This window comes from Microtus ochrogaster, chromosome 21 (assembly GCF_000317375.1).
Source record: "Microtus ochrogaster isolate Prairie Vole_2 chromosome 21, MicOch1.0, whole genome shotgun sequence".
NCBI classification, from domain to species: domain Eukaryota; kingdom Metazoa; phylum Chordata; class Mammalia; order Rodentia; family Cricetidae; genus Microtus; species Microtus ochrogaster.
Window position 1 is genome coordinate 29,586,319 of NC_022022.1, and position 16,665 is coordinate 29,602,983.

Here is a 16,665-nt window from a genome sequence, read left to right on the forward strand (position 1 = left end):
GGGCAGAAATCCTTAATAAATAAATAAAATTAAAAAAAAATAAATAAAAATGTATTTGCCACGAAAAAAAAAAACAGATTAGGTATGGATTTCATACAACCCCAAAATAATTGAGACTATCACTTGATCTTAGACTGAAAAATGAGTCCTTTATGTACTGAGCAATGCCTTCAGCAACACAGAGGTATAAACAGAAATTTCTTGAGAAAAATAGTGAGAGAAATGCAGTAATAGATGTTTAAATGAAAAAATGGAAAAATCCCCAAATAGACTATGAGATGGAAAATTTGAAAATAATGCTGGCCCATTCTGAATTTATTAGAGAAGAGCCTAAAGGGAAACAAAAGTGACTTTCTGTTTTTGTCTATTGCCATGTAACACATTAGCCATCTGCACAAGGAAGCCAGAACTGTAATGCATATCCATAAAATAAGCATTTGGGAGAATGAGCAAGGAATAACACGTGATCAACACCAGCCTTGGATACAGAAAGACACGATGCCTCAACAAAACAAAAGGAGGGAAATGCTTGTCAAAAATGGTCAACCTCGCCTGGCAAGACATGCCCACTGTTGCAATAGTGGCATAAACATCATGAAAGTAACCAACCACCAACCACTTCCTTATTGGATTTAAGTCCTACCCCATAAGGTGAAACCAATATCTGGTATCATTATCAGGACAAGAACCTATAGCTAGGCAGGTCATAGGCCCTAAGGGAGAACCTATTACTATTGTTTTGCTAAGTACAACTAGTATGATACCAACTTTCAGTGGTATATCATTATATCCAGATTAATGCATCTCTCAGCTCTCGTCATATGAGCTTCTATTTGATCTAGATGGTGATTTTTTTTTCGGTTTTTCAAGACAGGGTTTCTCTGTGATTTTGGAGCCTGTCCTGGAACTAGCTCTTGTAGACCAGGCTGGTCTCAAACTCACAGAGATCCGCCTGCCTCTGCCTCCCGAGTGCTGGGATTAAAGGCGTGTGCCACCATCACCCGGCTGATCTAGATGGTGATTAGCAAAGACTGTTTACCAACAACTGGCAAAAGCACAAAAAGTAAAAGTCGGCAGAATGTTCAGTCCTAAATGGAACATACACAACAATCCCTTCTCCCAAAGCTCAAGGATCACTGAGGAAGAGAGAGTGGAAAGAATGTAAGAGCCAGAGTAGTGGAAGACTACAAGGAAACAGTACTTTATGGACACAGTGGGACAGCTACACATAGGAACTTAGCATTTGTAAAGGCATGCCATGTTGTGCACAAACCCAAGGCCAAATCCCAGCTTGGAGACGGAACTTGGACAGGAAATCATACCATAGCCATGGAACTACTGGTGATCGTTAGCCAATAGTTAGGAGATGAGGAGTCAGTTTTTTTGTAAGAGTGAAGCTCCTAGTAAGTCGGTCAGGCTCTAGTGGAATGCCACACATACATGTATATTTAAGCAGCAAAAAATGGTCACTAATTTTTTAAGGGTACAACATTGTATATATGGGGTAGGGGAATTAGATCTGGGAGAGTTGAACCAGGAGGGGTGACAAGACCAAAACACAATACGTGAAATTCTCAAAGAACTAATAAAAATTTTAAAAACTCCTATTCCTATTACAAGACTCAATTTATACTGTTATGTATTTTACATATTTTGACTATATGCACTATGAATATGTATACTTATTACATGCTTGTATTCATTTACTCACATACATACCTCCAAAATAGATAGTACTTTTAAAACTGTATTTGACTTCAAAAATATTAGATGTCTCAAAACAAAATCAGTCACAATACTTATCATATCTGGGGATTTCATCTAAAATTTATTGTTGAAATTGGTCTTATTCTGACCACTGCAATGCTGGCAAATAAGTCCGTGTCTGTTGTTTAGCAATCGTGAACATTGCACTGGTCACCATTTTCTATTTTAGTCCTCTAACAACAAACAAATTGTCAAAGGTGAATCCTTAAGTGTGATAACTAAGAAGCATTGTCGAAAAGGCTCGCTCTTCAGTCTAAGCTCAGGTGACAGATTCAATTTGATTTGTGAGTTGTGTGAAAACCAAGACTAATCTGTCTTCACTCAGAAAACAAACCTTCTGTGCGCTTGTCATCCCTTCTTTTATACAGGAATTAGCATGGAAGGCAGATCTTGTGAGAAAGATCACGTTTAACTTAAACGATGCCAGAGTGATAGGAATAGTGACCCTGCTCTATTCTGTGAACTGCTGCAGGAGGGCCTACAGGCTAAACCACCTTGGAGAGCTGCATCTCACTAGGACCCTATACAATGATTTACTCTCTATTCTTCTTGAATGGAGCCACATAGTGTACTGTCTATCACAAACATCATATTTAAGACACTTGCCCAGGCTACCATTAAAAAAACACCTCAGAGTTATTGCCTTAAACTGCAAATTTGTTTTCCTACAATTTTGAAGCCTTTGAGTCCAAGATCAAAGTGTCATCTGGCCTGATTCCTTACACACAGCAACAACTTAGTTTCTTCACAGGGTCACTCATCCCTCTCTGTGTGTTACCTGTTAGATTGGATCAACACACACTCCAATTATCTCATCTTAATTTAAGAGCCGTCTGTAGAAATGCAATCACGCTCTTGAGTTACTGGAAACTAAGACGTTAACACGTGAATGTGAGATTACAATTCAACCCATACTATTCTGGGTTCTACTTTCTCCAAAGTCTGTCTTACATGCAACATACATTTAGTTTATCGATTTCTAAATTCAAATTCAAACATATACATATGCATGTATATAATCTTACTTGAAACATGGATTGAACTTGAAGGAAGATCTCCATTCTCATACAAATTCTTTCTGCCTGCAGATGCTGTTGTGCAACAGTTTCTGCTTCCCAGATGACATACTTCCTCCAGATAGGGGGCTCAAAGAGACTCGGGGTCACATGTCTAGAACCGAAAAATTCTTTATGGCCCCTGCCCCACAGTATACAAAGAAATTAATACCTGCTTCGGGAGGCAACAGGCCAGGTGCAGACAGAAGTTCTAGCTGTGAGAAGAGGTTACATGGGCCTGTGGACTGCTTACAAGATGCCCAGAAAGCTCCAGGCTTCTGGTGTGTTCACCAGCGTTGAGGTGAACTTTTCATAATACACCTGATGTTTTTAGGCACTCCTGCTTTTGTAAATAATTCCTTATATATACTTCAATTAGTAACCGCCAAAAGAACTCAATTGTTTGCCAACTTGAACATTGGTATAACCATTATTTGGAGCTTTCACAGGTTTCCTCTCTGGGGTGAAGAAATGTGTGTGTGTGTGTGTGTGTGTGTGTGTGTGTGTGTGTGTGTGTGTGTGTGTAATCTCCCCAGGAAAAGTTTGTCACCTAACAGTTCTGATACCAGGCAAGTTACCTGCTTCCAAAATACAGAGGCAGAAAGGTCACAGGACAGATATTTCCCCTCTAAGCAGGAGAACTCAGGAAAAGAATAAAGATAGGCTCCAAGACTCCTAGCATTTTAAAATATTTATTACATCGGGTCCCCGCATTTCATGAACAAATTCCACATTTATTTTTCTGAGTTGACAGAATACCAGACTGGAAAATGCAAATAACAAGGTTCACTTTCTCCAATTTCTGAAGGTTAGAAAGTTTGAAACATAGTAGGAAAAATTCCATTGCATTTAAATGATTGAACAAAGTTCTCTAGGTCTGTGTGCTTGGAGCCAGGATGGCAAGAGAGCCCTGTTAACCCTGTCTTCCTTCCGTGTTCTCGAAGGGAAACACAGTCAGGCCACAGAACAGCTCGACTGTCTGACCTGAAGGATGCCCATTCCTTGTTCAGTCCCATCTCTGTCCCCAAATCCAAAGCTGGCAGATTCTCTACTAGCAAAACCTTCTGTGTTTCTGCCATTCACTGACACACCTGATTAGGTCCTTCTGTCATTTCCTGTAGCCACTTCATCAAGTGAGCATGTGGCCATATGCTTATATTCTCTCCAAAAAAAAAACCCTCCCACATGTTTGTGATTAGATAGACTCCTAATTTTTGTCTAAAATTTCTTCTTTCTCTATGTCCTCTCACGTCTTGCCAGCAACTGCAAGGGAGCCTAGGCCATGCCTTCACACTTTAGAATTCCCTCCTGTTAATATCCAAGCTCTCTGCCTACTCTACTTTTCACAAAAGCCAGAACATTATCTCGTTATATTATTTTCCAGATAACAAAAATTGTCTTTCCTGCATTGTCTAATAACACTGTTTGCATTTTATCAGAATTCACCAGATACAGCTTAAACATTCCGATCTAATGAATGAATAGTGGATCGATTGTTATATATGTACATGTCTAGAATTATAAAACCCTTCCCTGGTGTTCTAGTCTTTTCATCAGCCCTCACTAAAAAAAAAAAAAAAAAAAAAAAAAAAAAAAAAAAAAAAAAAAAAAAAAAATCTTGGGCTGGAGAGATGGCTCAGTGGTTAAGAGCATTGACTGTTCTTCCAGAGACCCAAGTTCAATTCCCAGCAACTACATGGTAGCTCACAACCATCTGTAATGAGATCTGGCGCCCTCTTCTGGCCTGCAGGCATACAGGGAGGAAGAATATTGCATACATAATAAATAAATAAAATCTTAAAAAAAAATCTTTCATGTCTGTTTTATCAATGGCCTTAAAGGAAATCCAGGCTCTTGATTATATATCAAAATTTCTTGAGCCAACAAAATTCCTTGAGTCTGGTTCAAAGCATCCCACTTCTCATGAATAAATTCCACCTTTATTTTTCTGGAGCAACAGAATACCAGACTGCAAAATGTAAATAGCAAGGTTCACTTTCCCACAATTCTCAAGGCTGGAAGTGCAGGTGAACGAGAAGCACAGGCTGCTTCTTTTGAAGCTATTCTTCTTGCAAGAGGGTGGCCATCTGTGCCATCTGTGCATCCACATGCTTCCCTGAGGATGTGTCTATGCCAAATCATTTCTTCTCCAAAAACTACTAGTCATGTTGGATGGAGCCCACTATCAAGAATTTTAACAGAATCACATTTGCAAAAATTCCATCGATCCAAACAGCATCACCTTTGAGAGACTGAGTATTCAAACATCAAGATATAATAACATTTGGAGGGCACATAATGCAGGCTAGGGCAGATGTTTAGAACTTATCTATCATTTGCTATCATAATCCCATAAAACCAATTTCTATTCCCTTTGCTTTAATGTATTTTTATAATGCCACATATCTCCTTTCTATGGCTGTATCTTTTTAATTATTTTGATACCATGATATATCAGAATATAGTTTTAAAAAAATGATACATTGGTAACAGTAAGAGAGGATCCAGAAAACAAGACAAAGGACCCTTTACCTCAAGTGCATTTTGTTCTCTGGGTGGTTCTTGGATATGATGTCATGCCTATTGTAACAAAGATTTGCATTTAATTTATAAGACAAATTTATTCTTGTCGGATGTCAGAACATAGCCACAGAACCCGATCTGTCTGAAGGATATGCTGTGAGCTGTCCTCAGTGTACCCTGAATGGGGCTATGGCCTTCTGCCTAGCTTTTGTGCTTTCCCAGGTAGCATCTTGAGTATGTGCCAAGCAACTGTGTTTAAACTGGTCTGTCCTGAGATAGTTCTGGGGAGGGGCTGCTCTTTAAATATTTACTATGTGCTTACTGGTGTTTAGTTACATTTTTTTCTGAACTCAAAAAACCGTCCTTCGATCGTTGTTTTCTTTGTTACATTCATATATAAAAGTACACAGAAACGGAGGTAAAACTGTCTACAGCATTAGACTATAGCCCTTTGCCTTTCCTCAGATCCTAGGATCACAGGTTGCAAAGACCGATCTGCAAATATTAGTGAAATCCGGCAGACAGATAGTGCTAAAATCTTACAGTAGTCTCAAAGGCTGTGTTTCCAGTTAGAAAATAAAAATGACATTAAAGTTAATTGTGACTAATGAAATATAGAAAATAGTTTGCAAGTACAATGTGTGTGTGCAAAAATTTCATCTAATACATGAGTATAGGGGTTGTCTTTATTTACGTGGGCCTCATATAACTTCCTACAAGCCTTGGTTATGTAGATATCCATGTTAGTTAGAATTAGAATAATGTCTAATTCCTAGATGACCTTAGCTTTACTACCATAATATCCTACAATATATCTATATCCTCAAATTTCCTGAAATAACTGACAACATTCAAAATTATTTTCTTACTTGGAATGAAAATTTTAAGCACTGTCTTTGAAAATGAAGTGCCCAAATCAAGCTCAAGTAACTGGTGGGATGGTATTTTAAATTTAAATATTTTCTTTTTGTTGTGTTTTACTAGTAATTGTAGTTCAAATAAGGAGGCCAGTATTTTTCAAAGCAATGTCCACTTAAGTTTCTAACACAGAAAACACAATCAGGAAGGAATAGAATATTGGTTAGTTCTATGTGCTCTGTGGAGACCTAATTAAAGTCTTTCACACAGGATTAACTACTTTGACATTCAGAATGCAAAATATTGTACTGAAAAATATTACTCCAAGATTTTTTTCTAGTAGTTGGTAGTTATTTTAATTTCCTAGTTCAATTCTTTCTTTGTGGCCTAAACCTGAAAACCATCCACCCTGCAGTGATTGAACATAAGAGACAAGAGGAGCTGCCAGTATTTCAATCTGACCTGTGCAAGGCACCAAAATCTAACATTTCCTTTTCCCTTTGACACATGAAGAAGAAGTAGGACCTTGTCTCACTGGCATATGATCTGTGTTTCAGTTCTGCATGGGTGGTTGAAGTGGATTCTTATCTACTAAAAACAGGTACTAGGCAGGGATGCTGGTTCAACTGGTAGATGTGCTTGCCACCAAGCCTGAAGACCTGTGCTGGGTCCCTGGTACCCACACAGTAGAGGAGACAAACAGCTCTGAAGATGTACACCATGGCACATGTGTGTTCACATGTTGGGGGAGTCTGCTTGTTCCTGCCTGGCTGCTAAGCTCTGAAATAATCACACTGAAACTATATGAATTACAACACTGCTTGGCCTGTTAACTTATGCATATTTCTAGCTCATGGCCTACTGGTAAGGTTCCAGTTGGCAGCTTGCATCTTTCTCCTTTGGCAGCTCCTTGTGGCTCTGCCTTCTTCCTCCCAGCATTCAGTTTAGTTTTCCCTGCCTAGCTCTATTCTGTCCTACCACAGGCCAAAACAGCTTTATTCATTAACCAATAAAAGCAACACATATACAGAAAGACTTCCCACACCACCTGCACACATTCAAAAATAAGTAAGTAGGTGGATAGATAACATAAAACTAAAGTAAACAAATAAAAGCAAACATCACAGCCTTTTAAGATCTGCGTCACTAGTCTGTGCATCCTTCTCTTGTTGCTGGTAAAATCCTATATCACAAACAACACAGAATAGTAAGACCCAAACACTATCGTGGAAAATCTTATTGCCTCAGAAGCAATATACCTTTTTCAACTTCAAAAAATATCCCACATGTTGTCATTGGCTCCATCAAGCTTTAATAAAGAACAAAGGAGTAAGGGTATGAGTATAAGGACCCTAGCTTCATCCCATAAAAGACAGCAGTTAAACCTTTTAGTTTTTAATTTCCCCCTGAACAATAGAGAGATCATAACCTGTTGAAATGTGTAATGCTGAATTAATTAAAGCATGGTCCTTATTTGAATTTCCCAAATACATGAGTAAGAACCATGAAACTAACTGCAGAAATTTGATTTTCAGATAAAAATAAAATTTAAAGAATAATGACAAAAATCAAATGACTTGGAGAGCTAATGACAACATTCTTTGAGCTATTGACCTGGATTTTCTGCTCAAATGGCCAGTTTTCCCTGAGGTTAGCACTAATCACCTGTACCATCCAGCATTTAGACCCTAAGAGAAGCATTACCATTCGTATTGACCATTTCAGGCTTTGTCTGTTTCTAGATTAATGTTTCTCATGATTCTTAACCTTTCCAACTCTCATCTAAATTCACAACATGTAGTCAAACGGCAAGTGGAGTTTATAAATAATGTATTTTTCTACTTCTAAGATGCCTCATGGGCCATGCATCAGGTTATTCCTTTGAGTTGTGTTAATCTGACTGTGATTATGCCTCAAAATTGTTTTATTGGATATATCTTATTCTGAACTTATTATTTCTAAATTCCTAAAGAAGTATGAAGAGATTTCAGGTACCTGAGTAATGAGAAATATTAAAAGAGATAATCATATTGATAATACAATCAGTGTGTGATGTTTTTGTTTCTATCTTTCTTATAGACGCATAGATGAGATTTTAGTTCAATCATAGACACATAAAACATTCTTCCATTCATTTCCTTTCACTCTAATTGTTGCTCATCATGCATATATTCTCTTTCTATTTTTTATCCCCAAATATATTAGAGACCCATCTTGTGTTGGGTTATCTCTGCTTTTCATGAACTCAAGGGCAGGTAGAGGAGAAATAGAAGTTGGCATTTTGTGATACTTTTCCTGGGGAGACACAATACAAACTTTTATTGACTCCAGATAGAGAACCAAAGACAGACCAGAGTAATGATTACACCACAGTCCAGGTTGGTTGAATGAGTGAGTTTATTCAGGCTGCTTAAGGGAGTATGGCTAAGGCATTACTTAGAAGAGACAAGTCAAAGGCAGCCACTTTACTGAAAAGCTCACCCCAACATGGTGAGTGATGCCTTGCTCATGAAGGCTGCATTCCTAGATCACTCTGTATGGCTTACAGTGCCAACTCAACATGTCATAGAATCTCTTCTCGTGTGATGGTTGAATGTTTCTATAACTGTGGGGAAAGGGCCCATGAATCTTATCATTTTCAACCTCCCCAGCTGTGTGAAGTCTGTTTACTTATTGGGTCTTCTAAACTCACCCTCTTCTTCCTGGAGGCCATGTTTTAACTTAAAACTTTTCAGAACCTAAGGAACCTCACATCAATATAGAATGTTCTAACTATGAGGAAATTGAACTTCTTCCCTTTCTCCAGCTCTTACGTTCTTTGGTTCTCTCATCTATAATGTTTTCTGAGCCTTACAGGGGTATTGTAGATAGCTGTATCTGGACCCTAACATCTTCTTCAGGGGAGGAGATAAGAAGGTATGACGTCAATGGTCACAGATGCTGGGAGGCTGAAGAAAGGGATAGAGCAGTCATTTATTTAACAATGGAGAAAAAAACTTATAAACCCTCCCAGCACCCAGGTCTTCTGATCCATTGACAGCTGACATCACGTGGTCACGTCTTTTTGTCTAGGCATGATCAGGACTTCTGACAGCACCAGGCAGACTCCAGGTTGGCTCCTCTTGGCCTAGTAGGTCTTAACTTCCTACAAACAGCCATCTACCATCTTAACCACTGTGTGTGTGTGTGTGTGTGTGTGTGTGTGTGTGTGTGTGTGTGTTGCTAGAGATTGGACTTGGGGCCTCTTGCATGAAAGGCAAGTTATATACCACTGAGCTACGCCATCATCTAGATGCATGTCTAAAGGTAGGCATTGGACCACTATGCCACAGCCATAGTCACTTCTCATGGTTTCACCAGTGGTTACAAGTCTTTATGGTAACCCATGACTTCCATGACTGAAATTGACAACAACTAACTGAACGGCGGGAGTATAAGCAAAAATGTTTTGAAAACATTTTGATAGAGACATAACACCCATTTAACAAAGCAGTAGCGGTAGTTCCCCACACACACACACACTGAATCCTAGCTTACAGTATCAGATGTGAATTTCCTCCTGTGGAGCAAGCCTTAAATACAACCAGAAAATTGTCAATTCTAGTCAGGCTATCATTGCACCAGCAGATATCTACTACATGGTATTTTGGTACTGCAGCATTCAGGGTTTGTAGCCAAGTAGAACTATTGTTGATCAATACAGCATTCGGTAACTTCAGCAGTAGGTTCTTATCAGCTAGGTCTGGCATGCCATTAACAAGAGAGATAATAGCCTTTATGATTTGTGGGGCCTTGGGAGCCTCCCTGAATAATAACTCATAGAAAATCAGCACACCTCTGACACTGTAATTTTTGTTCCTCAACTCTATATATAATAGCTTCTAAGACTGGAGAGGCATGACACAAACTTCCATTCACCCCAGATAGGAAACAAATGGCAGATAAAAGTAATAATTACAGTGGAGTTCAATCAATAAAACAATCAATTCATTTGTGGTGCTGAAATTAATAAGGGCAAAGAGTTATTTATTGGAGCAGAGGTAACTCAAGGCAACTGCATCCCCAGACACTGACTCAGGAAAGCTGCATCCCTAAGGTATTTGCATGACTGGAAGGCAGCAAACAGGTCAGATCTCTTTTCCAGCAACCGTCTACTATTTCTCTAACCTTGGGGAGAAACCCTGAGAACTTGCAATATTTGACTTTCGGGGATGGATGGATTGCTTACTCTTTGAGTATCATGCATGAGCCTCCCACTCCACTTCCCTGAGGAAACATTCCCACTTAGAGCTCCCTAAACCTTCAAGGGCCTTCCTTCAGGGAGGAAGATTTCAACTCTAAAGGAATCGGTACACAGTCTTGTCCTACTCAAATGGAATCTTCTAGATATTAAATTTCAAACTTATGGAAGCAAAAAAATGTAATTTAGTATCCAAGAAGATTCCTTTTGAGATTCTGTGAGAAAGACAGGGACTCTCCTTGTTCTGAAAACAACATCCATCTCTGAAAAAAAATAAAATTTACGCCCTGGCAATGCTGAGGCCATATATGGCGGTTCTGTTGAACTTATCCATATTGAGCTTCCTGATCTAAGTTGATGAGGACGACTGACCAGTTCCCTTCCTAAAGGGAGTGCCAGATCTCATTACAGATTGTTGTGGGTCACCATGTGGATAATTGGAATTGAACTCAGAACCTTTGGATGAGCAGGCAGTGCTCCTAACCGCTGAGCCATCTCTCCAACTCCTACCTACCAGTAAATGGCACTAACACAAAGCAACCATATAAACCAAACACTTACTTATAAATTGTAAGTTAGTGAAATTTCCTTAGATTATTATATTAATAATAACTATTCAGAGACAGTATCTCTACAAAAAATACTCAGACAGTTGCCTAGTGAGCACAATATTAACAAAATTTAAATGGTCTATAACTCTTGAGAAGACTATTACAAATAATGAAGAACCAGTCCATCTCTTGTAGAATAATATACCTTCATAATGGCTTAGTTTCCATAAATATATCTTCACCATTACACATTCCACGTTATCATGACCTAAACTAGTACCTGCCTTCCTCTCCACGGGTTTTTGTAAACACATTCTTAGGTCAATTTTTGTGTGTGCATGGTAGGGAGGATCAAACCAGGCTTATTGTGCATTCTAGGCAAATACTCTACCACTAAACTACATCCCTAGCCCTAGTCCCGACCAATGAAAATACACTCATTCATATTTGTGTGCCTGTCACTTACTATTAGGTAACGATGGAATTGTGGCATAATATACCTGAATAACATATTCAGCTTAAATAAGCATTGTGTATGCATAAATATAGAGAGAGTATACTCATTTTTACCATTTACAGTGCTTCAGCTAGTCATTAAGTATGCTATATAGTTTCTGTACTTAGCTATATTGCTTAAAAATAACCTGTAGAAAGTTATTGAAACTATTCTAATGACTTTTTAACTTGCTCACGGTGATTTTACCCTTTCTTCCCAGGTGGTAAAGATGATGATCGTTGTTGTGGTGACATTTGCCATCTGCTGGCTGCCCTACCACATTTATTTCATTCTCACTGCTATCTACCAACAGCTGAACCGGTGGAAATACATTCAGCAGATCTACCTGGCCAGTTTCTGGCTAGCAATGAGCTCAACCATGTACAATCCCATCATCTACTGCTGTTTGAATAAAAGGTATTTGAATACCGGGTCTCTTAACCCTTCCACCTTCTCTGGAAGCACTCTGGTTTCTTGGTGCTGATTTAAAGTACAGACATGGGAGAACTCATGTTCAGTGTAAGAACTCAGAGGGGAACACAAAGCTTGATGCAGGCTTTTTATACTTCACAAAATGTCCCACCCTAAAACTTGGGTTCTTGAAAGGGTCAGCACAACTGTGGATCTCAACCTCCCTAATGCTGTGACCGTTCAATACAGTTCCTCATGTTGTCATGAGTTCCAACCACAAAGCTCTTTCCACTGCTATTTCATAACTGTAATTCTGAATTGTAATGTAACTATGTTTTTAAATGGTCTTTGGCTACCCCTGTGAAAGGGCAGTTAAAACCCCAAAGCTGCCATGACCAATAGGTCAAGAATCACTGCATTAGAAGTTTTCACTGGGTGGTTTTTACAAAAGACAACTTCTCCCCTTAAAACCTTCAGAATTCGCCGGGCGGTGGTGGCACACGCCTTTAATCCCAGCACTCGGGAGGCAGAGGCAGGCGGATCTTTGTGAGTTCGAGACCAGCCTGGTCTACAAGAGCTAGTTCCAGGACAGGCTCCAAAACCACAGAGAAACCCTGTCTCGAAAAACCAAAAAAAAAAAAAAAACTTCAGAATTCTATCTAGCATTGTAAAAGAATTCCTCATGAGTGAAGGCTTATCCACAATCCCAAAGACATGAGAGTTCTTAAAAGAAATAAAATATACTTTCTATAGAAGGGGATATAATGGTATACATGATGGACTCTGCTCGGCTCATAAAGTTCTTTTATCAATATCCTTCAAAATGGATATCACTGTCAAAGCAAGGAGAATTCCTGACCTTCCCACACAGTCTTGCAAAGTGACAGAGAGGATGTAGTTTCCATGGGATGGCTAGTGAGAATGTTGGAGACGTCAAGCAGAAGATCTTTTTAAAGACAAATCATAGTTGTGCCATGTGCAGTGGCACAAGCCTGATATCTCCACAGTCTAGAAGACTGAGACGGGGAGACTGCGAATTTGCATTGAGCGAAGGATACAAAGTGAGATCTTGTCTTTAAATAAAGCAGGAGGCTTGATGACCAATGTAATAAAGCAGGAGCCTTGATGACCAATGTAATACTGTAAAGAAGGTTAACTGTGCCCTCTTTGTTTTAAAAAATTAAAAATTCAAAAACCAAACCCCACTTTGTCGGTGCACTGAACACAGAGGAGTAAGACAAAATGCAACATGGTTGATAATTCTCTCAATAAACCAGTGGATTTTATAAACCAATAGAAATGGTTCTTTATGTAGATGTAAGTGCTAACTTCCTAGCTTGGGAAGACACCAAGAGACCTGTGCCATAAGTTGGTTAAATATTTCATTCTTTATAAACTAATTGCATAAGCCATATCTCAATTTAAGCCACTGTACAAGCAATAAATCTGTTTTAAATCAACTTCATTTAATGATGTACAGTAAGAAGAATTTCACATATTTATAGATGATTAAGTAAAACCATAAATATTAACAACTAATTCTAACATTAAATGAGTCAAATTCGTAAATGTGCAATTGTTTCTGGAAAAAAAACATTTGAAATATAGTATGCCATTTTTAAATACTTTAACTTACCAGCCTCATGCAATTAGTTATGTAAATGCATGAGATTATTGCCAACAAGCAGTTTCCCACGTTGATAACCCCATGCTTTTCCAATTTGATGAATTATCTCCCCATTGACTGAAATGATTTTTTTTTTTTTGAACAAGAACTCACTGAACTGATTCTGTAGCACAGACTTAAGCCTCTGTAGAATTTGGCTAAATTCAAAACCAGCGTTAGTCTATATCCTTTTTGAAGGCAGCGGAAGGAAATGCCCACTTGAAAACAACTTTTCTCTCCTGCCTCTCAGGTTCCGCGCAGGCTTCAAGAGAGCATTTCGCTGGTGCCCTTTCATCCAAGTCTCCACCTACGACGAGTTGGAGCTCAAGACCACCAGGTTTCATCCCACGCGGCAGAGCAGTCTGTACACCGTGAGCAGGATGGAGTCGGTGACCGTGCTGTTTGACCCCAATGACGGGGACCCAGCCAAGTCCAGCCGGAAGAAAAGGGCGGTGCCCAAAGACCCGAGTGCCAACAACGGCTGCTCCCGCAGAGATTCCAAATCTGCCTCCACCACGTCAAGTTTCATAAGCTCACCCTATACCTCTGTGGATGAATATTCCTAAATCCATGTCCTGTGGTGAAGGCTGCTATGATGCCTACGTCCCCCATTTTCCTAACTGTGTAAAGCCCTGTTCTAGGTACTTGAGGGAGACAGAGGGGCAATCATTGGGTAGGGATACTCAATCTGAGAAAGAGGGAATATAAGTGTAACAAAACATACCAACATATCAGCTAGTACAAAAAATAAAAAACTGAGTCTTCAACTTATTCTTTCAAAACATTAGGATCATATGCAACAAGCACAAAGTATGAATCAGAAAAATGTCCTAAGTGTCCAGGGTCTGTCACTTAACAATTACAGTACACCTTTTCCACACAGAAACAGCACAGAGGTTTTCTAAGAGATTGAGGGAGCCTTAAAATACAATGGCGAGCAAAGGCGACCAACACCTGTATAAAACAAGCTCTGCATAGCTGTGAAAACGAAAGCGCAGATGACTGATTTTTTTCCCCAAGAGTGACTGATGGGTAGTCAACCTCAAAGAATAGAAAGATTTGGAAGTCTTTGCTCAAGAAATATCCCTTTGTTGAATGAAAACTTTCAGAAATTCCCTCCAAGACAATGAGCAGAAAAGGCTATCTGATCAAATCACTGCCCAAACATGCATGTCTTTCTCTTGATTATTTTTCCAAGAAAAATAACTTCAAAAGAAAAAAAGAATAATTATTTAATTTTGATTACTAAGTGTCTTGAATGCTAAAGTAAGTTGCAGTCAAATTTAGGATCTTAAAGGACAAAGAAAATTCTTGCAATCTTCTTTACTTTTTTTGTTTACACATTAAAAAAAAGTAAGTTGTAAAACACTAGAAGTATCTTCTAATGCAGAAGGAAAGACTCACATTTGCTTCTGTAACTTGCTACCTGAATTTAGGTAACAATTTAATATATATATATGTATATATACATATATATATGTATATATACATATATATTATAAGCTATCAAGCCAGACACTGGTATCTCCAAGTCCCCAAGCCAGCTGCTTCCCACTGCAGTACAAAGAACAAGTCACAGTCATTGCTTTATTTTGTATCATGTAGTCCTCCTCCTGTTTTCTCACTGGGAAAAAAAGGGGCCAGGGAGAAATATCACAATATATTTCAAGTGTAAGAGTGTAAGTCGAGTTACAAAAGGACGTGTTAAAATATATATATTTGTGAATCAGAGAAGATGCAAACCTGTGAGTCTCTGGCCAGAAAAAGAATCTGCATAAGAGTCTGGGAACGTGAGCTAGTTACAGATGAGGCAGAAGACAGCATGCATACTTCCAGGAACAGAACTCTGGTTTTCTGTGCTTAGGTAACAAAAAGTCATTCTAGAAAGAACGAGGTAGTGACACTTGGATGGATGGATGGATGGATGGATGGATGGATGGATGGATGGATGGATGGATGCACACATACATGCATGTATGTATCCCTTTCTAGACAAGTTCTAGAAATCTATATAAATATATTTATATCTAATGTATATTAGTATTTTTGTCAGTCTTCTTTCTTGGTCTTATAACTTCCTCCCTTATGAATTTATGTTTGGAATATATTGTGATATTTCCCTTTCTCCAGTTTTGGGCTATGTATGATTTTCTGTCCTATGTAGGCACATTTCTGGGGCCCAGAACAAAAGAAGAAACATCTGAAAATGCAGATGTGTCTTCCAGATTCTGTTCTTTACAAATCATCTCCTTCGGTTGCTACAACCATCTGTCCACAAAACCACAAACCTTCTGGAAATGACTTGTGCCCTAAACCTTTGTCTTTCCAAACATTTATGTGGGTTATTAAAACTATCTGTCTAAAATAATTGCCTTGATGGTAAATTGTGGTGGGTTATCATGCCATTAGTCTCTGGGCCTCATGTCTTCCTTAACGCCCAAACCACAGATACCTGATTATTACCCAATTTCGAGTGTCTAAAACACCAAGTCATATGTTTTTGAGTTTATTTTAATAATTCCAATAAACAATCAGATACAGATATGAGTGCACAAATAAGCACTATCAAAAATGAATGTAATGACTTCAAGGGTTAAATTCAAAATGAAAACTGAAATAGCAGGTGGTCATACAGGCTTGTCACACAACCACTCGGTGATGTCTAAGAAGCTTTGTGTGCATGTTTCAACCTAGCAATTGTACTAAGTATCTCACTGTTTGAACATAATGTTTAAAATGTTCATTCTTAAAGCATGTAAGTGCTTATCAAATGTAAAGTGTCATGAGAAAACCTGACATGTGTCATTTTCTTCTTAAATTTCTGAATATGTAGAGCTAGTATAATTATACTCAAGGTACATGAGAACACACCCAACCTTGGAGTGCAAATACAAAGTTTGGGCTTCACATTCAATGTGGTCAGTCACCCTCAAAATACACCTGAAAACAGTAACTCCTGGCTTTCACATTAGGGAAGTTCAATAGAACTTTCTAAGACCTCTCTGAAGTGATCCTTGCTATATATAAGTGGTTGTTATTGCTCCTGTTTGGATTTTTTAGTAGATATGTTGCTGCCTTGTCCACCCAGGACCCTCCCT

General features: G+C 38.6%; 1 protein-coding gene across 1 annotated transcript in view; it reads left to right on the forward strand.

The window, feature by feature from the left end:
* Nucleotides 1-16,363, forward strand: part of Tacr3 (tachykinin receptor 3) — a 77,813-nt gene extending 61,450 nt beyond the window's left edge. Inside the window, exons 4-5 of the mRNA XM_005357315.3 lie at nt 11,711-11,907; nt 13,818-16,363. Of these exons, the coding sequence (XP_005357372.1) occupies nt 11,711-11,907; nt 13,818-14,133 (513 nt within the window). The 3' untranslated portion in view covers nt 14,134-16,363. The remainder of the gene's footprint in view (nt 1-11,710; nt 11,908-13,817) is intronic.
* The last annotated feature ends 302 nt before the right edge of the window (nt 16,364-16,665 follow it).